This window comes from Primulina eburnea, chromosome 14 (genome assembly GCF_022965805.1).
Source record: "Primulina eburnea isolate SZY01 chromosome 14, ASM2296580v1, whole genome shotgun sequence".
In the NCBI taxonomy this organism is placed as follows: domain Eukaryota; kingdom Viridiplantae; phylum Streptophyta; class Magnoliopsida; order Lamiales; family Gesneriaceae; genus Primulina; species Primulina eburnea.
In genome coordinates, this window is record NC_133114.1 from 21,534,527 (window position 1) to 21,561,755 (window position 27,229).

At 37.2% G+C, this 27,229-nt stretch overlaps 2 protein-coding genes across 4 annotated transcripts in view; one reads left to right on the plus strand and one right to left on the minus strand.

The window, feature by feature from the left end:
* Positions 1–16,291, plus strand: part of LOC140811547 (protein CASP) — a 32,590-nt gene extending 16,299 nt beyond the window's left edge. For both annotated transcript variants that reach the window (XM_073169488.1, XM_073169489.1), the window contains exons 12-20: positions 10,782–10,910; positions 11,109–11,228; positions 11,406–11,486; positions 12,298–12,405; positions 12,517–12,660; positions 12,740–12,841; positions 13,342–13,421; positions 15,779–15,871; positions 15,995–16,291. In XM_073169488.1, coding sequence (XP_073025589.1) covers positions 10,782–10,910; positions 11,109–11,228; positions 11,406–11,486; positions 12,298–12,405; positions 12,517–12,660; positions 12,740–12,841; positions 13,342–13,421; positions 15,779–15,871; positions 15,995–16,052 — 915 coding nt within the window. In that variant the 3' untranslated portion in view covers positions 16,053–16,291. The remainder of the gene's footprint in view (positions 1–10,781; positions 10,911–11,108; positions 11,229–11,405; positions 11,487–12,297; positions 12,406–12,516; positions 12,661–12,739; positions 12,842–13,341; positions 13,422–15,778; positions 15,872–15,994) is intronic.
* Positions 16,292–18,838: 2,547 nt separating this feature from the next.
* LOC140811844 (uncharacterized) lies at positions 18,839–26,705 on the minus strand. 2 transcript variants are annotated; one of them, XM_073169945.1, is made up of 7 exons: positions 26,004–26,705; positions 20,157–20,273; positions 19,871–20,049; positions 19,673–19,766; positions 19,512–19,589; positions 19,315–19,416; positions 18,839–19,204 (listed from the first exon to the last, which is right to left on the minus strand). In XM_073169945.1, exons 1-7 carry the CDS (start codon positions 26,493–26,495, stop codon positions 19,070–19,072), a joined length of 1,197 nt encoding a protein of 398 aa, XP_073026046.1. In that variant the 5' UTR covers positions 26,496–26,705; the 3' UTR covers positions 18,839–19,069. The 2 variants fall into 2 exon arrangements, 1 of the variants encoding a protein (XP_073026046.1); XR_012113549.1 differs by having other exon boundaries at positions 19,081–19,204; positions 19,315–19,379.
* Between the last annotated feature and the right edge of the window lie 524 nt (positions 26,706–27,229).

Consider the following 27,229-nt stretch of genomic DNA (forward strand, 5'->3'; position numbering starts at 1 on the left):
CAGTTAGTGAGGGGGATGTTCAAAGAGGGTAATATCATTCGTTTTTGGGAGGATGAGTGGGTGGGGGAGTCCAGTTTAGAGATCGTTTTCCTTCTTTATATCATATCTCTTCTGTGACTAACAAACCAATCATTAGCTTTGTAGATGTGACTATTAGCAGCGGCAACTCTCTAACCCATTGGGATTTACGTTTTAGAAGGAATTTAACTGAGACAGTAGAGCGCGAGTTTGCTGTCCTATTAGGGGTCTTAGAAACCGTTCGGGTTCAGTGGGGTGTTGGGGATTTTAGAAGGTGGTTGGGGATTCCTTAGGTTTGTTTTCTGTTAGATCATTCTATAATTATTTTTTCACATTTCCAAATCTCCAGTCCTTTTCTTTTTGTCACTTGGAACGTACCTGTCCCTCCGAAGATTCAAGTTTTCTCGTGGATTGTGGCACTGGGGAAACTACAAACTTGCGATTCTGTGCAAAGAAGGTGCCCGGCCTATGTTTTGTGCCCGCAATGGTGTTGCCTGTGCCAAAAACAAGAGGAGAATCAGTATCATTTGTTATTGCATTGTTCATTCTCAGCCAACATTTGGACAAAAGTGCTAAAAGAGATGGGGTTTCAATGGACGTGTCCGGAAAAGGCAAAAGACATGTTTATTATTAGCTTTGTAGATGTGACTATTAGCAGCGGCAACTCTCTCACCCATTGGGATTTACGTTTTAGAAGGAATTTAACCGAGACAGAAGAGCGCGAGTTTGCTGTCCTATTAGGGGTCTTAGAAACCGTTCGGGTTCAGTGGGGTGTTGGGGATTTTAGAAGGTGGTTGGGGATTCCTTAGGTTTGTTTTCTGTTAGATCATTCTATAATTATTTTTTCACATTTCCAAATCTCCAGTCCTTTTCTTTTTGTCACTTGGAACGTACCTGTCCCTCCGAAGATTCAAGTTTTCTCGTGGATTGTGGCATTGGGGAAACTACAAACTTGCGATTCTGTGCAAAGAAGGTGCTCGGCCTATGTTTTGTGCCCGCAATGGTGTTGCCTGTGCCGAAAACAAGAGGAGAATCAGTATCATTTGTTATTGCATTGTTCATTCTCAGCCAACATTTGGACAAAAGTGCTAAAAGAGATGGGGTTTCAATGGACGTGTCCGGAAAAGGCAAAAGACATGTTTATTATGGGACCGAGTTTGCAAACAGGGAGACGACACTTGACATTCTGGTATATGATAATCCATTGCACATTTTGGTCGTTATGGTTGGAAAGAAACACAAGAAAATTTGAAGAGAAGTCGGAGTCACAGGATGAAGTCTGGAAAAAAATAAAATTCAGGGTCGCGAGTTGGTCGATAGTATTGCCAGAATATAAACATCTTTTTTTTTTTTTGATAAGAAACGTTTATTTATTGCAATAGATTAAATTTTTACAACAGAAGTGGATAAGCAATCCACAAACAAAGAGAGATTACTACAGCCCTAATGTTAAAACCAAATAAACTTCCAATCCCTATTTAGGTCAGAAATTCGCAAATGTCGATACTTCTTCAAGTTGATCGTCCAAGTCGCAACTATGAACCTGATTTTGTCCCATAAATCTCCCTCCGAGTCGTGTTTGTCGTTGAAAATCCTGTTATTTCGTTCCAACCACACTGACCAGAAAACGCAGTGAATCACTAGATACCAGAAATCCATAAAATCTTTCCCTTTGATGAATGATTGATCCATTAACAGCATGTCTATCGATCTGCATGGGAAACACCATTGGAATTCCAAATGCTTCATGACCCTGTTCCATATTCCTCTCGTGAAATCACAATGAAGTAGTAAATGGTCCTGAGTCTCCAAATTGTTCTTGCATAAGCAGCACCATTGTGGACATATAATCATGCACGGACTTCTTCTCTGTAATTCATCGTTAGTCAGTAACTTCCCCAACGCCACAATCCAAGAAAACACTCACCTTTTGTAGTATTGGTACTCGCCAAACGGTGTTGTGATGTTTGAAAATTGGGAAAGTTTGAGAAGGAAAGAACGACGAATAAAAAGATGACACTGAAAAGACACCGGAAGGATCCCCCAACCACACACGAGCATCCGTGGCCTCACACGACAAAGTAACTGAATCCAAGACCCCTAGAAGCCTACTACACTCTTGCAACTCACAATCATTAAAATCTCTTCTAAACTTGATGTCCCAATTTAAGCTAGACTGACCCTCACTAGTATTATTCGAGTAGAAATGATTAATCGGTTTGTTAGTACTAGAGGAGAGACGGTAAAGACGTGGAAAACACTCTAATAATGGCAACTCACGTACCCAACGATCCTCCCAAAATCTAAGGATGTTCCCCCCCTTAAGCACAGTGCCAATGAGATTATGACAAGTCGTCTGAGTGCTAGAAATGAACTTCCAAGGGCTTCTCAAGGTTGTTGTTCTTGCCGACCTAACATCCCACCCATTATCCTCAAACCCATAAATGCTTCCCAAAACTTTTTTCCATAAAGAGTCTTTTTCTACCGCACACCTCCACCACCATTTCCCTAGCAAAGCTCTGTTTCTTAATCGAATGTTTCCCAACCCAAGACCCCCCTTATCTTTTGGCTTGCAGACTTGATCCCAACCAACAACATGGCAATGCAACTCTCCATCTCCTCCATCCCAAAGAAAGTCCCGCATCATTTTTTCCATGATCTTGGCCACCCTAACTGGAACCTTGAAAAGGGACATGTAATATGTTGGCAGTGCGCTTAGAACCGATTTTATCAAAGTCAATCTTCCCCATCTCGACAGAAAAGACTTCTTCCAACTTGCCAATTTCCTCGAAAGTTTAGCCATCACAGGTGCCCAAAATTCCAGTGTGTTAGGATTCCCACCCAAAGGTGCTCCCAAGTAAGTAATCGGCCAAACTTCCTTCTTGCATCCAATATGCGTGGCCAGAATGTCCAATTCATCATCCGAGTAATTTAATCCTAGGACAACACTTTTGTCGAAATTTACTTTCATACCCGATCTGCTGCAAAACAGTGCTAAAAGCTCGACCACCTTCATCATATGATCCTTGGATTGTGTAAGAAACAATGTGTCATCCGCGAATTGAATATGCGAAATCTCTATGTTATCTTTCCCAACCGCAAGTCCTCGCACCAAATCTGCCGACCTCGCCTTCTCCACCAGCCTTCCCAGCCCATCTATCACAATATTGAAGAGGAATGGGGATAGAGGATCTCCTTGTCGGAGCCCTCTTTCCCCTCTGAACTTGCCCCTCGGCTTGCCATTGATTAGAACGGAGAATGAAACACTTGACACGCAGCCCCTTATCCACCTCCTCCATCTTTCTCCAAATCCCTTTTTTCGAAGCACAAATTCTAAACATCTCCAGTCAACATTATCATAGGCTTTTTCGAAGTCGACTTTGAACAACCATCCCTTTTTCTTTTTCCTTCTATGCTCCTCTACAACCTCATTGGCAACGATACAACAATCAATTATCTGTCTCCCTTTAATGAACGCACACTGATTTTCCGATATAGTTTTTGTCATGACTGATTTTAGTCGCGTGGTGAGAACCTTTGCCAATATTTTGTACAAACTTGTAATCAAGCTGATAGGCCTAAAATCTTTGATCTTCATAGCATCTTTCTTTTTCGGTATAAGGCAAATGTAAGTTTCGTTTGTAATTGCATTTACAACTCCTCCCTCAAAGAACTCAGTGAATACCTTTAAGAGATCAGCCTTAATTATTTCCCAATTCTTTTGGTAGAATGTGATTGTGTAACCATCCGGCCCCGGTGCTTTTGATCCATCACATTCCATCACCGCTCGATGTATTTCCTCCTTTGAAAAAGGCAATTCCAGCCGGTCTGAGTCAACAGTCTCTATTTCAGCCCAATCCAAACCATCAAGGCCCAATCCATCTCCTTCTGATTTTTTGTATAAGTTTTTGTAATAACCCACAATATTTTCCTCAATTTCTTGTTCTTCGACACATAGTGACCCGTCCTCCAATTCGATCCTGTCTATCATTGCTCTATTCCTGCGGTTGTTCAAAAGAGAGTGGAAGAATTTTGAATTCTGATCCCCATCTTTTAGCCACTTCAGTTTTGTTTTTTGGGTGTCTATTTGTTGTTTTCGAATCACCTGTTCTTGCAATTCACAGCGTGCATCCCTTCTCTGCTCTTGTAACGTTTGGGACCAATCTCCCCTCGCCTCTCTGTCGTCCAACTGCTGTATAATACTTTCCCGCTCTTGAATTTTTAGATTTACATCGCCAAAAACCTCGATGTTCCATTGTTTAATCTCAGTTTTGATCCTTCTTAGCTTTTGCATGAACTTGTATCCCTCCCACCCATTATGGTTGCTTGTATTCCACCAAAGTTTGACCGAGTTTTTGAATTTTGGATGTAGCAGCCACGCATTTTCGAATCTGAACGGTGTAGGTCCCCACCGTAACTTTGTCGTATCCATCAAGATTGGATAATGATCCGAAGTGATTCTTGGCAAGACCGTTTGTCTGAAATTTGGGAATAGATCTTTCCATTCCCCTGTGAAAAGAAACCTATCGAGCCTGCAGCAAATTGGCTCTGCCCTGAAGTTCGACCAAGTATACCGTGCGTTCAACAAAGGAGGGTCATATAAATCTAAATCCCGAATCAATCTGTCAAAACAGTCCATACTCGGGGTTGTGGACCTGCTGTTCCTTTTTTCGGTAATGTTCCTTACCACATTAAAGTCTCCCCCAGCACACCACCTATCCCCGCAAATGGTATTCAAACCCGCAAGTTCATCCCAAAACAACTCTCTCTGCCTTGGTTTGCAAGGGCCATAAACCGCTGTGAACCACCAACTGATTTCATTCTCCATCTCGATCTGAATAGAAACCGTAAAGTCCCCAATCAAATTATCTCTTACAAAGACAACTCTAGGATCCCACATGACCGTAATTCATCCCGCTGTACCAATTGCCGGTAAACTCACCCATTCCACAAATCTTGATTTCCATAATGTGGCAACAAACCGACGATCCACCATTTCTTTTTTAGTTTCTAATACCACCACAATGTCCGGTTTGTCTTTCCGAATAACCCTACGTACAATTTCTCTCCTTCTAGATGATCCTCCTCCCCTAATATTCCATGATAGAATCTTCTAAAAAACTGGTGTGTCCCTCCGGAACTCGATCCTTTTTCATACTTGATATTCCTTTGAGACCCTGTCGAAGCATCTAGCCCTGAAGACGACTTGTCAATCACTCCTGGTTGTACCCCCCCCTACTAACCCACTTGACAACCCCAAAGCATTGAAGGAAGAAGGAAAAATGGCGTGTAGTGAAAAGGAATGATTAAGAGTCGATGGATTGAGACATGACGGTACCTTACCCACAATTGGCTTAGTGTTTTCAAGGAAGGATGGCTCGTTGTTGATATCTTTTTTCCCTTGCGAGAACAGCAACTCAATGTCTAAATCTTCAGTGTCGATGTACTCCCTTGTTTCAGAATACAATGATGCGAAGCTGCCAGAATCTGAGGATTCAGATCCGTCGTTCATGAGATCTTCTTGTGAGTCGTCACAGTTAAAGTCTTCTTTGTCATCGTAACAAGTTCCTCGTAGCTCGCTAATCTCCTCTTCATTGATTTCGACGGCCTTTGATCTGTCCTTGGGATCGCGGACACTCTCGTCCTCTCAGTTGGTATGATAGTTCTTCTACAATATGTACGTGCATAAGGTGACACCAAAGTTCCAGGTACTAATCCAAGCTGCTGCGCATTCCTTTCCGAGTGGATTTTGGTTGAGGCAGATTGAATCGGAGATCGTCTGAACTCCTCAATTTCTTTTGGTTTAATTCTTTGTAAGATTTTCTCCACCTTCCTATCCAACTTTTGTGTTGCCGGAGATCCTTGTTTTGAGTTTAATTCTTCTGAAACAGCATGTGGTAAAGCCCTCTGTTCTCCTTTCTCAAATTCTTCGTTGCAGCATGTAGCCTCCCCATTTGTTACCCCATTCCTATGAAGATTTAGTTAGAGATTTAGTTAGAGATTGGAAATATGTTTGGTCGTGAATACGGCCTTGTAATCTTGTTTTTATTTCCATTCTAATGTGCGGATTGCTTATTCGCTTGTTGTAGACTTTATTATCATTATAATAAATTATTGTTTCCTATAAAAAACACACACACATAGGGAGTTTAAAATTTATTATTCAAGGTTTTTGGGGATAATTGATTTGCTTTTGATTCACATGATTAATCCATTCGTATAATCATTCATTAATTGGAATAAACCTCACAACATCTATTAGGGATATCGTAACTATATATAGAACTTACATTGACACAAAAAACAAGGTGATCGGGGACCAGAATATTTTTCAAAACTTTCTTCCTAGACAAAAGTGGTATGTAAAACAATATCAAAATGGATGAAGATTTTTTTAGTTATTTTTGTTTGATTCTTTTTTGATATGGTTGGTATCTTTTAGAATGCTGATCCTTTGGGCACAAAGTTACATTAATCTAGCTGATGTGATGTTGATTAAATTAAAATGAAATATGTGAAGGGCCTTTTACACATAAACCCCTGGCAATTGCTAGTATTTCCCTAGCCTAAGCTAGTTACAAAACTCAATGCTCAACTCAACCTCTTCCCCTTTCCCCCTTTAAAAGCTATTCCTTCTATAAACTTTGGCCAATTTTATTTTCCGTAACTTAACCGCCCTCTTGAAAATCAGGCTTGAGGACAAGGCTGTGACTTGAAACTAGGTCTTCAGTGAATTCAACATCCTTCCAACCAACATCAAACCCAACTAACTCAAAACCAAGGTCACAACATATGAAATCAAGAGGGTCCCCTTCAGCCCACACTTTAGTTACAGTAGAAGTGTTGGCTGCTTTGAAAAATGTTTGCAATTTTGAATCAAATCAAGAGCTCTATTTTTCAGTTCTTGCAACCATAACCTCTCCATTCTGCAGTGTACCGAAAAGCACAACAGTAAGTAGCTTATTCTTCCTTTCCAGTGGATGCAAAAGGAGCCCTTCGTTTCTCTTGTGCCTTTCATCAAAACAACTTCTTCTCATTATCCACCCTTTTCTCTTCAAAAAACCCATCAATGAAAACTTTATGCACAAATCTCAAGGTTCTAAAATTCGCTAGGCGCTAGTCGGCGGCGCCAGACCAGCGGCTAGCGCCTAGGCCGCATAGGCGGGGACTAGGCGCCGCTAATCGAATTCTACAGTATCAACATAATAAATCACATACTAGAACTTCAACATAATAAATCACATACTAGAAATTCAACATAATAACATTAAATTTATATGTTCAAATTATTCCCTACATAATCTATTGAGTCATCTCAATAAAATAAGAAAGAATTCAAATGGATTGCTTGTCATTGTTACTCTCCAAATATGTTTGATTCCAAGAAGCGAAATAAAGAGAAAGAATTATGCATTAAGAGCCGTAATATATTAAGAGCCATATATAAGTACTGCATAATTGGTATTGCCCAACATCCACATATATATTAAGAGCCATAACATATTATGCATAATTAGTATTTAACCCGTGCGATGCAGGGATGATCGAAACGGGGAGATTGAGATAACGATAAAACTAGAGGAAGTTGATTAATTAAATGGTACCAGAATCAGTGATGAAAATTCTTCAAATTTGTTTCATGTACTTGAGGTAGCAAATGGTACCAGAAGTTGATGCTTCTGGTGACGTTGAGCCAAAGACTGGCTTGGCTATAAAAAACAGTGGGTTTTCCGAGTTGCTGTAAAATCGCTCCAACACCCATAATCAGAAGCATCATCACATTCCACATTTCCACTATGAAGGGCTGAGAGAAGTCTGGCAGTGAGAGAATCAGAGCGGAGGTGAGAGCCTTTTTCATTACCTCAAACGCAGTGTTCTAAAATTTTTCCTAGGCGGTGCCAAGGCGCTAGGCGCCGGACGACCGTACCGAAAATGTGCCTTAGGGTGGTAGTTTGGGGATGTAGTCTGGGTAAGAGCGATTGTGTCTGTTATAACAGTTGCGGTGGCGGTCTTTCGGAATTTCCATGATTTTGACGGGAGAATCCAGAACAATTGGACACCAATGGGATTATCTAGGGTTAGGGAACGTAGTAATATATAATCAATTATGGGCCGGTTAATGTGACAAGCCCATTAACTCACAAATGAGCTTAATTTATTGACTTACAAATAGGTCCAGTAACTAAAATAGTTTATCTAGTAACTAGAATTTCTAAAATTCTCTAATTTTTTTATCACGTCTAGCAGCGCCTAGTCCCCGGCTAGTTCCCACCCAGCGCCTAGCGCTTAGGCGAATTTTAGAACCTTGCTCAAATGCATGTAACGGCTCCGGCACCAGTGAAAGAATTCTTGCGCGGTATGTTGGTGACTCAAACGTTTGACAAATGATTGAGTTGCAAAATTAACCGCTGGCTTTTTGGTGTTGCTGTTGGATTATGTATATGATGAGGACTCGATTATTGTAAATAAAGGCAGGCGAGATGCATTGCTCTCAGCAGATTCATGGGAAGATGGATCAACACCTCCACCGCGATGTGTTCCTTCAAACCCGTAATAGGAGCTCCACCTCCTGCTCTTTCGATAAGGCACTTGCACGGGTCGACAACTGTTCGAATCGGTGCTGATATTCATCCATTGTACCTGTATGTTGTGACCTTGTTAACTCACCCAACTTGGTGCCGCAAAGCTGGACCAAAATGTTGATTACACTGTTCTTTGAAATCCTCCCAACACATGGCTTGTTCATCCCTTTCCACTTTCCAAAGCCAAAGTTGCAAATCCCACTTGAGATTGTAACAGGCAGTGCCAACCTTCGTGTGATCTTCTGTATTCTTATGGTGGAAGTAGTGTTTGCAGCGGCTGAACCAACCCAAGGGATCTGAGAGGCCATCAAATTCTAGAAAATTCAATTTGAAAATTTTGGAAAAATCGAATTGGAATCCCAATGTCACCATCTCCACGCCTGTTGTCGTGGGGGTCCTAGATAATGTTGCTATGCTCGCGATTACCAATGGTTTTTGAGCACACGATTGCAATATTAAGTGAGTGTCTCCAACCGTCCACAAAGTTACCGCTGGTTCTGTTCCTGCACCTTTCTGTCGTCCAAATACATTTTTATGAAAGCCTCGAAATGTTTCTGTAGCTCCGATGTTTCACGCATAACGCCTGTCTCTTGTACCAATTTGTTCAGTAGCTTAGTTTGGGATCTTTTTAAGGGACATTGCTGAGTAAAATCCTTAAAGCCAGGCTGGTATTCTTTCTTGTTAGATCTACGCCCTATTTTGAGGAATGTAAGTTCATCTCCGATCTTTTGCAAGTCTTTTTGTTAAAATTCAGATTGATTTATTACTTCACGTCAAAACAATAAATACACGAGACTTGAGACTCCTTATTAAATCAAATACCACCCTATCTTTATTCAAAATGAAAACCACGGACCGATAAATCCTAATCTAGAAATCTATGACCGAAAACAAACCAAACCTAACCTATATAATTTCCGATCTGCATAAAAATATGAAAATGCTTCAATCTGAATGTTGCTGTTTGAAACAGTTTCACGTAAACCTCTTGTACACCTGTGGCTCATATCTTCTGGACTCTTCCTTGAGAATGTAACATTCACGCACGTTTTGAGCTTCCAATCCCTAATCATGCATAAATTTCTATGCGTCGTACAAGTACTTTGATCGTGCTACCTTGTGGCTTTTGCGTAGTCAGAAAACAAGCCGTAGTACAATGCTTATCGAATAAGGTTGTAATAGCTTATTGGTTCATAAGGATTAATGATGCGCGATAGTAAATATAATTTCTCTACAGCTAGTGGGAATCATTTAGAATATTTAGGTTATTCAAGAAACTAATCTCACGAGTACCTAGTTAAGTATGTAGATGACCCTAGTTACCCTACATTTTTGCTAAGCAATGTGTTATGACAGTTCATGAACATAGGTCTCGAGCAAGTAAATCAATATCCTTTCTTATTATATAGCTAATTGATCACTAATAATTTTAGAGATTACCATTTCTAGAAAAATGGAATTCATAATTGTCAACCATTGTGCAACCACATTACATGTGGCATCTAGCAATTTCAATTTTTTATTTGTACAAAAGTATGGGTATGTAGATAAAAGGTGCAAAAATGAAAATATAATTAATTGATTAAAGAGTGTTTTACTGATCACTGTTACATATCCCACTAGGCCACAACTACAAATTTGTTGGTTGGACTCTTGATATAACATTGATTTAATTAAGGGGTGGCATTCACGATTGTTGCCTAGAATTCAAGAGTTAGTTATCCTATCTTTTAATTCAAATTTCAATCATCTTGTAAATTGTTACCTTTTCAAATGTAAGATATCTATGGAATCTTTGTCCTTGTACGTGCAATTGGATGCCTTAGAATGATGGTGATGATGACAATTGTTTTGATTCTGTTAGTTTGTTACCTTTTACATCTTCTATTCTCATTGTAGCCCCTAGTTTCCCTTTAAAACACATTGTAATTATTAAAAACACATTGTAATTATGTCTTCTAACACATGAAAGATGTGTGTAAGAAAAGGTGGAAAAGGCAATTGGAGTTACGGTATAAAGCGGAATCTAAAAAAGTTTTTGTATATAAGAATGGGCTCATTTACAACAATAAATAAATTTGACAAACCTTTCCCAACAAAAATTATTGAAAAACTGATGGCATATCACCAGCTAGTGCTTTATGTGTTGTTTGATTGACAACGCATTGTACGAGTGTATAGGCAGTTGGCTATAATTCAATCGAAGCTGAGGATTGGGAGGTGGCTACGAGTGGGGAAGCACCGAGCAAACTGGAGTCTTTGCTTCTTGACAAGAATCGGAAAATGGAGCATGAACTGACACAATTGAAGGTACCATATCCTGCAGCAATTGATTTTCCATGAGAGCGTTGGCACTTGCTGCTAATGACTCCGATGTTAATGAAGAGTGAGATGTAACGCGAAGAAAAATATTCTAGATGATTAATCATATTTCTGTCTTGGACATTTTAATATTTAATATAATATTAATATTAACATTGATATAAATTATCTTGCAACTCCACTTAGGTCAAGCTGGCTGAGACGTCATCCTTGCTGGAAGCTGCTGAAGTTAAGATCAGCGAACAGACGTCAAAGATCAATGACCAGCAAAAACTAATCCAGAAACTCGAAGATGATATATCAAAGGTTCATTCATATTAATGTTTGTCTTCCTTTTCTTGAGTTCAGACTTCATAGGTAACGATGTGTTATATGCTTACTCTTTAAAATTTAGGTTCAGTTTTATGAGTGATTTATATCCAGTTGATATGAAAATGATTTTCTTTCCACTAACTGTTTCAATCTATGAATTGTGATATGTAGGGATACAATTCCAATGATAAGAAAGGCATGTTGTTTGATGAATGGGACTTAACAGAGTCCGGAGGCATTGACCTAGTTGATGTAAGTTTGTGTTATTTTCAAGACTCTCAGATTCTCATTTAAAAAGTATTGACAATAGTTCGTCTAACATTTCAAGAAAGTACTTTAACTGGCCTTTGATATCTTATCTTGGTTTTTTCTTGCCAAGCTTTTCTTCCATATGCCTATCTCTTTCAAATCATCTCCTGTCAATAATATGTTGTCAACGTAGACAAACCATACAAAGATCGTTTCTATATTGGATCTTTTTGTGAAACGAATGATCAGACAGCCCTTGAACTTAGCCCTGGCCTTTAACAAATCTGATGAATCTTTCAAACCATGTCATTGGAGATTGTTTCGGTCCATAGTGACTTGGAACATTGCAAGCAAACATTATGGATCTGGCCACCTCAAGTAAGTGACAATTTTTCTGCCCGGAGACTCCATTTTTCGGTGGGGGTATGAACACGAGCTTTGGTAAACAATACCCTACCTTTGAAGATATGAACCAAGAACAGAATTAAAGTAATCACGGGCGCGATCAGATTTCAAAATTTGGATGCGGTTGGAGAAAGTTTGGATCATTATGTTATATTGTTAAAAAGGCGGGGAGTCTCGAAGTCTGACATGTTTAGCTATTTTAGGAGATGTGAGTTTCTAGAGAGAAGAGGAAAATATATAATTTAGATCATGAAATTATTGACTGGCTCTTGTACCATGTGAAAATCAGAAAATCTCAAACTATATTCAATAAAATTGTTCAATGTTTTGGATTGATTAAAATAAATCTAGACTATTGGAAAACACATGAAAATGGGAGAATATGATGACCGTACATTTCCTGATACAGAATGCTGAACAAAGGCGTCCTCCAGCAGATGTAGATCAAAGCTCCATGCTTAAGGTGATCTGCAATCAACGCGATCGTTTTCGTGCTCGTTTACGGGAGACTGAAGAGGTCTGCTAACACCCCTTTTCTTGCACAGTGCCAAGATTTAATATGGCTAATCTTTCTCCATTTTCAAATCTGTCTTCTTTATAATGGTGCCCAAATTTGAAATTCTTCCAGGAAATAAGACAACTGAAGGAGAAGATCGGAATTTTAACTGCTGAACTTGAAAAAACCAAAGCTGATAATGTGAAACTGTATGGGAAAATTCGTTATGTTCAGGATTATAATTCAGAGAAAATTATATCCAGAGGATCAAAGAAGGTGTACCTAATTTCAGATGGTAGTGTGAATATCTACTCCCTCTGTGTTTGGTTTAACATATCTGCTTCATTATTTTCAGCAAGCAGAAGACATAGAAAGCGGCTTCAGCTCTGATGTGGAATCCAAGTACAAAAAAATTTATGAGGATGATATAAATCCATTTGCAGCATTTTCAAGGAAGGTGGATGATCTTCTATATCAATATCAATTGTTTACTGATTGGAATTTTTCTTCACTGCTTTATTACAACTTTTCTTTGTCAAGTGATTTGACTCTTATCAATTATCGTTTGACATTTTACTATCCTAGTTTTCTGGTTCTTAAAATGTTCAATTGAAGTTTATCATTCTATTTACATCTCTTGCAGATGATAATGTGAGGCATTATGGTTCTAGATTCGCAGCTGTAATTTAGAAATTGTCCTTTATTTCTTTGGATATAATGCTTTCAGTTTGGGTGTAATTATGTCCTACTAAAGCTTTTATGTGTCCATCTTAAGTGTTTTGCTTCCAGTGAGCTTTACTTTTCTCAGAATCCTGCCTCGCACCAAGAATCACATTTTTTAGCTTGTAACTCTCCTTTGCATGTTTAAAGCTTGTTTGAAGTTAGCATTGCACTATTTGTTTAGACGGTGATGTCCAGAACTCAGCCCATCTTTATTTCTTGGTTGATTAAAAATAGGAAAAAGAACTAAGATACAGGGAGCTGGGGCTAAGAGATAAAATCACGCTCAGCAGTGGACGGTTTCTTCTTGGTAACAAGTATGATTCTCAACTCTCAGATCCTATTTTATCTTATTGTGCTTAATCTATTGCTTTTTGTCAATCGTTGGCATTACAATATTATTAAAGTTTATTATGTGAGAATTGTCAAAAAATCAATGAAATAAGATTGTTAAAAAAAATTAAATCCTTTGATCAATAATTTGTATATATAATTACAGGCAAGGGGAATTTTTTTTTTTTAAGATAAATATAGAATGTTTACAGAACTCGTTTTTTATAATTAAATCAATGGCTGTCATTTCAAATATTTTTAAAATATAAACAAAAATATGTTCGAAGCAAATATGGAATACAAAATTTCTAACTTACACAACATATCCGGGTTGAAAATTTGAAAATCTGAAACATAGCATAAGAGAAATTGAGTTTGGTCTATGATATGCAAATGAGTACAGCTGGATTTTGTACATGGTTTCAGTTTCAGAAGTGGTGTTGACATGCATCCTATCATATGCTGCATTTAATGGCTAAAATTACGCAATCCGTTGTAGGTTCGAATAATATTTATCCAAAGAGCAGTGCAACAATGTTAAAATTTTCACCACATTAAAATTTGGGTACCTAAAATATGGAAAAAATGGTTTGAAGTCTCTCATCCATGAAGAACATAAAAGCAAATGGCTTGACTTGATTGTAGGATATGTTCATTTTGAATATCCTTCTATGCTCTCTAAAAATTTCAAAATTTATAGAAATGAATATAATTTTAATTTAAAGAGGCATCCAAAGAATGTAAAATCATGTGTTAATATTGAAGCTTAAAAGTCTAAAATTAGTTTTGAATTTTAATTCAATACTTTCAATAATGCTATATCTCATGGAAGTAGAAATGTGCTAACTATTTTTGTAACGTGTTCACCATGTGACCGCCACTCATGTTCATCATATTCTTTTAAATGCCACCTCTTTGGCTGGTTGAGTTCACCCTACCCTTAGGGTATTATCGAACAACTCATATTTATTCTTGTATGTCGTGTCCATATTTGTTTTTGGGATCCCACATGTGATAATGAATAAGGACTATTCGATGCAACGTGAGGTAATATCCTGATGCTAGCGTCTCATTAACCCCTTTGGCCACTCTTCCTCAAGGCACACATCTTGTCTGTTATCCCTAGCTTCTAGTTCCTATCGAAAGTTTCTAATGATGTAAAGTTTCTCGTCCACTTCCACAAAATCATTTTGCTTGTATGCTACCACATTGTTACGTTGTGTTCCTCACCCTTTCATCCTTCCCTTTCATCCTTTGGCTTACATGGGACTCTTCGACATCCCTTCTTTGGCGCTATAATCCCCCACCCCTGTCCTCTCTCACTTAAAACTGGTTTAAGGTCTATACTTGTGGGGTTTTGGTGGTAATGCTTGAGTCTGTTTGCTGCATAAAAACTATCGAGACTCTCCCAATGTCACCTAAAGTTCACCATGCATTTACTTCTCTCCTGCACTAAGTTAGCTGTAGAACACTTGGTCATTCTCGAGGGCTTGCAAGTCTGCACTTCAATAGGGTTTGTTCACATTTGTGTAGAAATAGGTTTGACCGGATAGGGATTTGAAAAATATGTATGCCATCAGCAGTGTCAAGGATATTGTGATGGCACCATCTGTAACCTCTCACATGTCTTTGGAAACAGCTGGCTGACTTATGACCTAACTAACGTTATATCGCATCGGAAGCCATTTTGTGGTGGAGAGAGAAATCGTGTGTAATGTCCGGAAATTTCTTAAATTTAAGCATTAAGTGGGCATGTGTCAACTGCTAGTAACGTTTTTTAATGTTGTGAGACCTATGGGCCAAAGCGGATAGTATTACCACTGAGCGGGGCAGCCGTGACATCATGAACTCATGGTATATTTTCCTTGTATAGAATATCCCTCTGCAGACTCAAAATTTTATATTGATGGTTATTTCTGTTGGTTCATTTACCATTGTAGAAATTGAGATGGCCTCGTAAGTGTCTATACCCGTTCACCCCTTCCTAGCCCTTGGCTTGGAGAGTTACCCTAACGTTTCACTGTTTGGATTACTTTGGCACCCACTCCTTCCCGTGGCTGCTGGGGATGTTATCTCAATTAGACACTTCCCCTTTTGCACAGATACGGCTCTTGGTTTTGTCTTCAATTAGACACTTCCCCTTTTGCACAGATACGGCTCTTGGTTTTGTCTTTAATTTCTTTTAACTCCTTCACCATCACCATACTAAATACCTCCTTGCAAGGGGCAATATTTTTCTCTCTTCTTTGTGCATCTTGTGCCTTTAATAAATGTGCATAAAACAGTTTTTCGAACCATGACCTTGTTTGAATATATACGCAACGACGTTGTTTTATTGCAGGTATGCGAGAACCTTCGTATTTTTCTATACCATTGGCCTGCACATATTGGTTTTCACTTGCCTCTACAGGATGTCTGCTTTAAGTTACCTCAGGTAACAAGTCATTTTTTTACCGCTTTGGGTACCTCTGCTTGATGTCCTTCCAAATTTCATCACTCCACTTTGATTAACTCTAGATGTTTTATGTTCACTAGCTAACCCGTGTATTTTTTGCAGCCACGGCCCTGACGAAACATTAATTGGAGATAACATCAATCTTCGACGTCCTCAATAATCCGTCATTATTTGATTCCGCTTTGTTTTATTTTGCTTTTCAAAACCTTTTTCTTGGTTTCACAACAACCTCATCTATTCTAAGTAGGAAGCTGCATCGACGCATTGTAAATGGTTTATGGGACTATACTGCTAAATTCATACTAGATGTCGCATGTATAAGGAACCAAAGGATGAGTTGTATTTGCATTGCTCTCTTGGCGTTGACACTTTAAGAATGATAGCTCTTCCTCTGTTCAAGCACATATACAGAACACAAAGTATCACCCTATTTTTCGGTAATTAGACATACTTTTAGCTAGCACGATAAGCGTTTCACAGTGTACAACATTTTTCCACAAATTCTACATTTCTCCCAAGGGTCATACATCTACGAGCCAAAGCATGACGCTATTTGGAGAGTTTTGGGAAATTTTGGCTCATAAATGGCCATAATTTATATCTACATGATACGAAAAAATAAACAAGTATTACCCATTCATCTTTTATTTTGTTTCATAAAAACGCCTTCATTTTTCACAACATAAAAAATAAGGGGTTTCACACATTTTTAATGTTGCACGACAGGGGAATATAAATACAATTTGCTCTCCACAACTGAAATAAGAATACTTAGTACAAGTTCATCTCTTGTTGCCTTCGGAAACTATATAAGATTGGTTCAAGTGATAAATGAAAAAATATATGTACAATCAATGGTCATCCTTTTTCGGTTGAATTTTTACTTTTTAGGAACAAGCCGGAATTAAGCCCGCACTTCACGCAATTTATACACAATCTCCTTGACTTCTTGTCTCTTTCAAAAGAAGTGATTCTCTATCATAAATTGAACAGTATTACTGATGAAACCATTAAATTATTTATCTACCCTTTTCACAAATAAATAGAAAACAAAAAAAAAATGTTGCATTTTACTTTGATTTCTGATCTCTTCGACAAATGAAATATGAACCTAAAAATGAAACTCGTTTCTTGTCAATGGGCAGTTGAATGTTTCTTTGATAAAATATTTTGTCAATTTCTTTCCAAGTTTAGCAATAGCGAAGAGCAATCGAGACAAGCACAAACTTTTGGGAAGGTTAACCAGCATTAATGGTGTTGGCTTACAGAACAATTCGGATATGTTTCGTTTTGGCAAGTTATTATATTTTTTTGGGGAAATGCATTGAAATTGTGGGTAATTAATTTTTTCCCTAAAATTATGATTTATTTTTAACAAAATTTTGTTTTAATTTTCAAAAAGAGGAGAAATAAGAAAAATAAAAAATGGTTGTGGGGGCATCTTGGTCATTATATGAAAATATCCAAATTTAATATAATATTTTAAAATCACATCAAGCATCAAAGAATTTATCTCAATATATTTTTTTATCATATATGTTATTTTCATATCACTCTTGTTACATATCATTCATTTATCGTATCACATAAACCAAGCGGTATTTTCAAGAACATAAATCAAGGATGAATGAACTTTCCAATTGCTTGTCCATGGGCCTGAGAAGAGAGAGAACTAATTTCCGTGCAAGTGGAACAATTGAAGTAGTTTTTGATTTTGTCTTCCATCATAGGCCGGAGACAGACTAACAACATCGGGCTTTTTCATCGTTTACAACAAAATTGTTAAAAATTTAATAAAATTACATAAAAAAAAATTAACAAACTAAGGTGTCACGTCTCTTCACTTGCCTTTAATTTTTTTAGAAAAAAAGCAAGTCAAGAGGCGTGACTTGCCTTAAATTTTTGTTTAAAAAAAGCAAGTCACAAATTTATAGTATTACGAATTTAATGTGCATACAGATGGAAAAATGTATTCACATGGACACATACACCTACACATTCTGTGCGAATCATTCGTGATGTACTTGACACGATGGGACATTGTCATGTGTTTACATTTCATTAAATATAAATGCAATGATACTATATTTTACGGTGTGATGTCCTATAATAACATTACCACCTATGCATTATTGAGTACAGGGTTGTCAGTATTTCACATGCCACAGTTCTTTACCGCAAACGTCCAACAATTATTTTAAAAAAAATTCAACAAGTCACGCCTATTTACTAGGCGTGACATATTTAAAAAAAAAATTAAAATTAAGCAGATGGCGTGACTTGCTTTTTTTAAAAAAAATAATTTAGCAAGTCACGCCATTGGAGATGGCGTGACTTTCTTTTTTTTTTCCAATGGCGTGACACATTAGTTTGTTAATTTTTTTTTTACTTTATTTTATTAATCTTTTATCATGTAAGCTTGTACTTGCACTATTATTTATTGATAGTCTGCTCATAAACTGCATTATATACCCATAATGTGTATTAACTTGAGTATTTTTTTTTAAAAAAAAAACCCATGAAATTATAGTTGAACCCCGTCGATTACAAGTTTTTTTTTTTTTAAGTAAGAAAAAACATTAATTAACTTATTATTTGCTTGATATTGATTTTTCATAAATTTATATTTTGTTCTGACATGATCAATTCTAGTATAGAAAACCTGCTTTGCTTGGGCCATCAAATTTGAAAACTGTGTTTTGTTGGAAAACTCTAATCCGGCTTCATCATAACTATAATGTTGCAAGCCAATCAACTCATCTAATTTTAAACCATAGGGCGAGGCGACAGAGAAGAGAAATGTATTTGAAAAATGGAAGGTATGAAATGTAACAAGTAAAAAAAGACAAAAAATAGTAAGAAAGTTAATATTACTATTATTATTACTCTAATACATAAAATGATTATAAACTCATGTTAAAGGTATATTTCATCTTTCTGAGGATGCATGGTGAACAGGCGCCATGCAATTTCCCTTTCACTTGTATCATCTTACAATAAAGCCGCAGCCAAGTTACTGCAGCTATCCAAAATGCATTTTTCCCAACACATAAATTTACAATAGAACATGAATCTCATCTATCCAAACCGCTTGAATCTCCCTTTCCTGTTGTAACTTAAACAATTCTTTCTGCTACAAAACAAGGCATCCTATTCGACTGGAGATAAGAAGTCTGACTATTTATCATCACCGTTAAGAGAATTTAGTCGTCTTACCCTCTGATCAAGCTCAGCCATCACTGCTGGCTCCTGTTTTTTCCTTTGCTTTGATATATTGGTAGTTGTCATAAAACCCATCATGTCAAATGCAGCCTATCGTTATCGAGAAAATTTCTTTGTCATTTAGACGGTTATTTTACAAACAATAGCAGCAGAAAACTAACTTCACGGAGTAAACCACGCCACAGCGAGAAAAATATTACCGTTAATAATTCATCAGGATCAAAGAGATTATGTGTAGTTCTCTGTATAACATTGATCACTTCGCCTACGTGATGAGTCAAAATCAACTCATCTTCATTCATCTGAATTTATTATCGAATGAAAAAAGCAAACTGATCTTTGATCAATAATAAAACAAAGCTAGCTCATTCATTTATGGATTATGTAAATATGGCACCTTGAAAATTGCCAATGCTACGTTGAATAAAATCTTTGCCCCTTCATAGAAAAGAACGTCCCATACACGTAGAGTTGTCTGAAACGAAGAAATAGTTAATCGGGAGCGATACGGTTCAATAAGCCAATAATATATGAGATGGAAGTATAGATAGGTATAACCTCCGAGGGCAAGCTTTTAGAATATAGGCATAAAAACCACTCTGTGCATACTAGAGAAACATCAAACTCCAAAGCTTCCAAATGAGTAGATATCCTGCACCAATTGTTTAATCTTCCTCAAATATAATAAACTATTAACAAATTGCAAAGAAGGCCATGCTGGATATACATATCAATCAAATGAAAGTAAGAGACAACCTTGGACATTTTTTGGTCAGCATATCTTTAAACACTCTTTGTTCCACATGGCACCCAGACAAGTTATTTGTGTAACAATCATTAACTAATACATTTTCTAACAAAACAGCAAGCATCCAGAAAGCTTCTTCTTCAGTTTTCATCACAAGTAACAACAAAGCCGCAACATAATTTAAACCCTGCATTTATTAAAGTTGAAACTTGAAATAGCAACACACACAAACAAAAAAGTTAGGTAAAATATATTATTGCAAGTAAAAGATAAAAGGAAGAAGAAAGAATCCACCTGACAATAGCCGACATCAGAATCACGAAAAGAATACCCAACAAGAACACGCCTAAGAGCAGCATGCCCCTCCAGAGTGTCCAACCACGGGTGACCCGGGAAAGTTCGTGGTAGGTCCTGCACTCATGTTATTATAAAAGAAACTACTATGAGAATAAATTAACAAAATAAATGAAATATCAGGATATTTGATAAATGCACTAAGATCCCGATCACTGAAAAGCAATGTCTCAAGTTTTTATATTCAAATCACAACCAATAAATTTTTTTGAGTCAATTCATCTTAAACCCATATATTTCGCAAGACTTGCAGAAAAGGATGCAAATCATCATAATCATTACTATATAGCACATCCCCGCTAGTTGCAAGATCGCCTACATGGATATTAGTTCTCAAAATTAAGCGATTTTCCCATATGTCATCTCTTAAATCAAGATCTTAGATATCCTTCTTGACCACCTTTATCGAAGTTTTCAATAGTCTACCTCTCCTTCTCCTTCTCCTTCCATTGACCAGTCTATCTAAGATATGTCAGATTGGAGCCGTGTTGGTTTCCTTTTTACATGAACAAACCATGTTAGACGTCTCTCCCTATTCTTATCCTCTATTGGGGCTACACCTTAATAGCTCATAATTCTTTCGTTCCAAATTCTATCCTTGCGCATTTTTCCACACATCCATCTTAACATAAACATCTCTGCTATCATCATTTTATGCATATGTAGTCCGAGCCATAAAACATAGCAGGTCGAACAATAGTCTTGTAACATTTTCCTTTCAATCTCGCAGACATTCTTCTATCTTCTATCGCATAAAACTCTTGATGTCATCCTCTATTTCATCCACCATTCTTTAATCCCATGGTCTATATCCTCTCTAATGTCCCCAGTCTTTTGGATAATAGATTTTAAATAACGAAAAGCTTCACACTTCGGTCTCGACAAAGTTACAAGCTAAATATTCTGTTTTTAAGCGACTAATTCTAAAATCTTTACACTCACGAGCTTCACTTCTTCTATCTAATTTTTTATTTACGCCTTCTTTAGTTTCGTCTATCTGGACAATATCATCTGCAAACAACATACACCAAGGTACATCATCCTGAATATGTCCCCATCAGCTCATCTATAACCAAAGCATGAAGTCCTACTGCCACAAGAAATTCACATGACATCCGTTTAACAGACCTAACACTAGTTACGACATCTTTATACCTATCTTTAATGATCTCAATGTAGCATTGAGGCACATGCTTCCTTCTAAGTATCCACCATATTCTATAGGCACTCTATCATAGGCATTATCTAAGTCGATTAATACCATACGCAGGCTCTTCTATTGTTCTCTATATTTCTCATTACTTGTTTAATCAAAGAAAATAGCTTCCATTGTAGACCTACCCGACATAAAATCAAATTGGTTATTTGATAGAATGGTGATACTCTTTTTTTTTTAAGAAACATAATAATATTATTAATATGAGAAGTTTACAGTAGAAGAAGTGGACTAGTGATCCACTGCCATAAACTAGTTAGTTCTAACAATACACATATGGTCTCTCAAAATATCTGATGTAGACAATCCCTGAAAGTTTTTATCTGTCCGAATCCAGTTCGCTGTTGTGAACTTGATTTTTCCCCAACATTCTTCCGCTGTTTCTTCTAATTCTTCAAAAATTCTTCTATTTCTCTCCAACCAAACCGCCCAACTAATTCCATGGATCACTACTTTCCAAAAAATTTTACCTCTTTTGCCAAGCATATATCCCAGATCCGTAGTAAACAAATCTTGTGTTGTCTTCGGCACAACCCAAACCAGTCTCATCTCTTTCAAAGCCCTGGCCCACAACGCATGAGTGAACTTGCAGGAATAAACAAATGATCTTGTGTTTCCCCATGCTTACGACACAACACACACCAGTTCTGACCATAAGCTTAATCCTTCGATAGTTTGAGCATTCTTGTATCTCTTTTGTTCTAATAATTTGGTACTAAAATACTATGCCTCCAAGATTTTGGCATTTTCCTAGCATCTAGAATTCAATTAAAGGGCCTAGCCATCCATTGGATTCCAAATTCCCCTAAACACCTCTATACCTCACTTGGTATCTCATCCGGTCCAACTCTCTTCCTCGGTTTCATCATCTTCAGTGTCTCTGTTACTTCCTTAGCACTAGCTCTACGATGGAACACTAGATGACTTACTTCTTGAACCTCATGTTTACCACGCTTAACTCTTCCGTAGTTGTCTCATTGAGTAAGTTCTTAAAGTAATCCCTCCACCTATTTAGGATAGATTTATCTTGCATTAAAACTCTACCATCTTCATGCTTGACACAACTGACATGGCTCAAGTCTATGGCTCAAGTCATCAGTGTTCCGATTCCTAGCTTTCGCTATCTTAAAAATATCTTTTTTCCTTCTTTTGTACCTAGCCTATCGTAAAAATCATTAAGCTCTTCTCAGCATCTCCTACTGCTTTACTGCTGAGTATCTTAGCTTGTTTATACAGCTCATACGACCTTTGGTCTCTAGCTTCCTGCCAGTTCTTGAACTTTATTTTCTTTTCTCTAATGGCTTGTTGCACCTCATTGTTCCAGCACCATGTCCCCTTGTCGTTTCGTCCCTTCCTTTTAGCCTCTCCAAGTACTTCCCTCGCCCTACTCTCTGTATATATGGTTAGCCATGAGTTCAAATAGATCAGAAGTATCACTCTTATCCTTACACCTCACATCCTTCGAGGAATAACGGACTACCTAAAATCTTATTCCTAAGGCTAAGAGTTTGGCAAACATCTCCCTTCACAGTCCACCATTTGATTCTCGGCCTAATCTGACCTTTGTTTACTCAGTTTCGACTCTTAAGGCAAAGATCTTAGATTAATAATCTAAGTTGGCTTGTCAAGCATTATCCTGGTATGACTTTACAAATTTTACTACTGCTTAGATCTTCTTTCCTTACAAGTAATCAATTGACTTATATTATGCCCACTACAAAAGGTTACTAAATGACTCTCCCTTTTCTTATACAAAATGTTTGTTATCCCAAGATCACTAGCTAAAACAAAGTTTAGAATAGAAACCCCATGTTATTTTGAACCCCAAAGCCTTGACCTCCGTGCACCTTCTTATACCCAACTCTATCCTTACCTACATGGCCATTTAAATCTCCGTCTAAAGAGATCTTTTCCTCACTGGGGATTCTACTAACCACATCTCCTAGAGAGTCCCAAAACTCCTCAATCTCATCATATAATCCCACTTGTGGTGCATACGCACTAATAATATGAACAATATCTAGTTCTACGGCTACAGTTATACTCAAAATCCTATCTCCAAACCTCCTAACCGCAACAACTGCATCCCTATAAGCTTTGTCCACCGCTATTCCCACTTAATTTCTAGTTTTATCTGATCTTGAATAAAAAAGTTTGAAAACTTCTCCTAATTCAAGCTATATTTACCTTCCTTTTTTGCATGACATAAATTAACTCTATTGACTTGCCCATCAATGTTCTTATGTTCCAAGAGGCTAATATAATCTTCCTAATCCTAGTCTGAACTAGCTTTTTTACTCGCTCTCGTCCAGTAATGTGCGATAACCCTTGCCTATATATCACTGCAATCAGGCGCCGCTACAGCGCGCTTAGCTCATTTGACACTACACCCGAGCGTAGGTGAAGCGCGTCGCATAAAGAGGGCGACAACCTAGCATTTCGCGTTACTCAGAAAAGGAAGCAAACAAAAAATTTTAAGCTAAGCCATGTGCTTTGCTCTCATTAATTCAAAACTACTTATCTTAACAATATGGTGCATCAAAACCTTATTGAATGTTTTCCCATAAATAGTCCATCATATGTTACATATTTAGGCCTTTAAAGAATTTAAGAAAACCCAGATTAAGAAAAAGAAGATAAATGATACCAATCAACACATCATGCCAGCATCTTGCATCCTTCATGGTCAATGACCAAAGACATCACACACCAAATTAAATTTACGGGGCTTAATCAGTACCCAAAGGCTTTGTGTAAAATTATGGAATTGTACTGTGGGTGTTAGAACAGAAAATGGAATGAAAAATCACCATCAAATCCCAATGGACTAACAAATTCAATTTGAATATCGTTGGAAACACGGAAAGTGAAGGCAAATTACCGGTCATTTTGGATATCAAAGGGATTTGAGTTAAATTATGGAATATATTGGGAGTGTTTCAATGGTAAAATAGAATCAAAATCCAGTTGCACTGACGCCAATATTCAGCGAATCAGCTGGTAAGATGAAGAAACGAGGGGAAGTTATTGGCCACTAACTGACACATTCCAACTGTGTGTGTGGCAGACAAAGTTATGAAATCCAATCTGTAGGGATGAATTCCCCAAATATCCAGGCAGAGATTACCACGATGACCCTATAACTGGGTAACTTTTCTCAGTGACTAACACTCAGTATGGCTTTCTACAGACAATATTCTTGATACATACTGCCCACTATCATTTGATAAATCACAAATCCAAAATCAATATAATAAGCTACCAACATATCATATTAGAACTTTATGAGGAAAGTGTTTGATTCATTTCTTGATGCTGTGAAATGAAACTTATATATTTCCAGTCTCATTAAAGTAAAGTGGCATATACCCTATCTAGTGGGCTTGCGTTTCATTAGAGAAGCCCTGGCTTAATGGGTAACAATGCAAGGAAAAAATTCCATGCCTGTCACTTGTATGAACATCTCAACAGTGCGCTAAAAAATTCACCACAAAATTTGGTTTTTTGATTCCTCTCATGCTTAAAACAATTTTTCATGGAGCAGAGATGATGGGTGACAGGAATCTCTTTTGTTGGGCTAGCTGTCACCCTCAAAAGAAATGGAAACCTAGCTAAGCAAACAGAAGAAACCAAAGCCTACATTAATAGGTAGCTAATAATAACAGCATTTCACTTAGATAAAATGCTTTGTGCTGCACATGTTCAACTCTGCTCATCCTTGCCTCAGCCTTTCATGGAAGCTCATCCATGGAGTTGGATCAGGAAATATTTTCAAGCTACTTTTAAAACTAGCTAATAGTGTAAAATTGGTATAATGTTACATAAGTCAAAAACCACAAGGCGATTAATTGCATAAAAGAACAAGGATACTTTCAAACAAACAGATGCATAAATTGAGTGAATTAAAGAATAGAAGGAGCATGGATGGCATTTTTAGTTTTGTCAGAGAGACAAGCTTTGTGAGTCTTATGCAACTTTAACTCAAACATCAAACCTAAGAGATTCAATTCATACGACTTCCAAGATTGAAATACACGCTTTTCATGGAATCTGAGCCACATAAGTCAGAAAAAAAATAAGAATGTCCAGAAGAATCATCCTTCCATTCTTCCACCAGATGAACACACCCATCTGATCTTTGACTGTCCAATGTAACCAGTTCCAGTAATACGAAACAAAAAATCATATTCTCAAAGATATTTACCGATTCAACACATTTTTTTTCTAAAACCAAGCGATTTCAAAGATTCTAATCACACAATCAAACAAAGAAATCCAATTCATTGCATGTCTTGTGCAGCTCAATTCATCATTCATTATCTTCAATTTTCGGTACGGAATGCTACAAATAGGTGATTAATTCATAGCCTATATAGCACAAAGAACAAAAAGGAAATCAATTAAGGTTAACAAATAGTAAGGACAAATGCAAACCAATTAAGAAAACATTAAGCTACAACAATCATTTCCCAACAAAACTTCAATGCTTCGAAACAACAAATTAAGCATCCAAACGAATGCGCCGATTCAATCCTAAAACTGATCATAAAGAAAACAAAAAAAATACTCACGTGATCAATCTGCTTGGTGGCGGGGGTAATCTTATCCTCAACAGCGCGAGTCAAATCATTGTAATAGCTCTCAGGAACCGTGGATTTCTTCTTAGCGGCACCAGACAAAGAAAACCAAACCTTAGGCCTTAAATTCGGCGGAATCCCTTTCCTAATCAGCCGTTTAAGAGTAATGGCATTCACCAACGAAGAAAACTTGAGGGAAGATTTTAGGGTCGAAGAAACATGAGTTTCCAAATACCAATTAGCACCTTTGCTGGCCTCCATAGCCCACCAAACCCTCCCCTGTTGCCTCACCTTCTCCCTCACCTCATTTAATACGTTCACATCATCAACATTTCCTTCCACCGTGAACTCATATAGATCTTGGAATTTCACCGTCATGTTGGCCCTTCTTGCATGGATGCTTGGCCTCAACGTCTGTATCTGAGCTTGGTATTCTATGGCCAGGTCCCTTTTGCTCTGAATCCCACTGCCGCCTCCTCCATACATCTTCCACTTCTTCCCGTTGCTATAATTTTGAAAAATATACGAAGAATGGAATCGAAATCACAATTAGTTGAGGACCCAGAATTTTTTATATCGGTTTGGAGAATGAACGTGGATGGATGTAAATTTTGAGAGGAAACGGTCAGCGATTTCTGAAAATGAAATGATGAAGGAAAGAAAATCGAAGGCTTTACCGCTTTATAATGAAGAAAAATAAATGGAACGATTAATAATCGATGTAAGAACTCATGATAACCAAAAAAAGTAGTGGGGTCCACATATTAGGATTATTTAATTAACGATAACTATTTTCAATTGAATTCTTTAACAAATAGATAAACGATAGATTAATTTATTTATCAATGTTTTTATAATACTACGTGATATATACAAAAAGGTTGATGTTTTCTATGACAAAATATTTGTAACATATTTTTTAAAAAAAAATTGTAAACTATTTTTACATGCTAAAAAATTCTTGTATCTTGAATTTAGTGTGACGAGCTAAATTAACCAAATGATAATATCAGGCAAAGTACAAATCCCAAGGTTGGGAAAGAACCGAATTGAATCTTGCTTAGATGAAAAGTCGTTAGATGACACCGAAAGTGTTTTCGGCATAATCTCTCTCATACTTAAGTCAGTCCGGAGAACAAATATAAGCAATGCAAATATAGTATAGTTCTTGTGTAAAACAAGGACTAAATGAATTAATGAAGGGTAACACATGATATTTA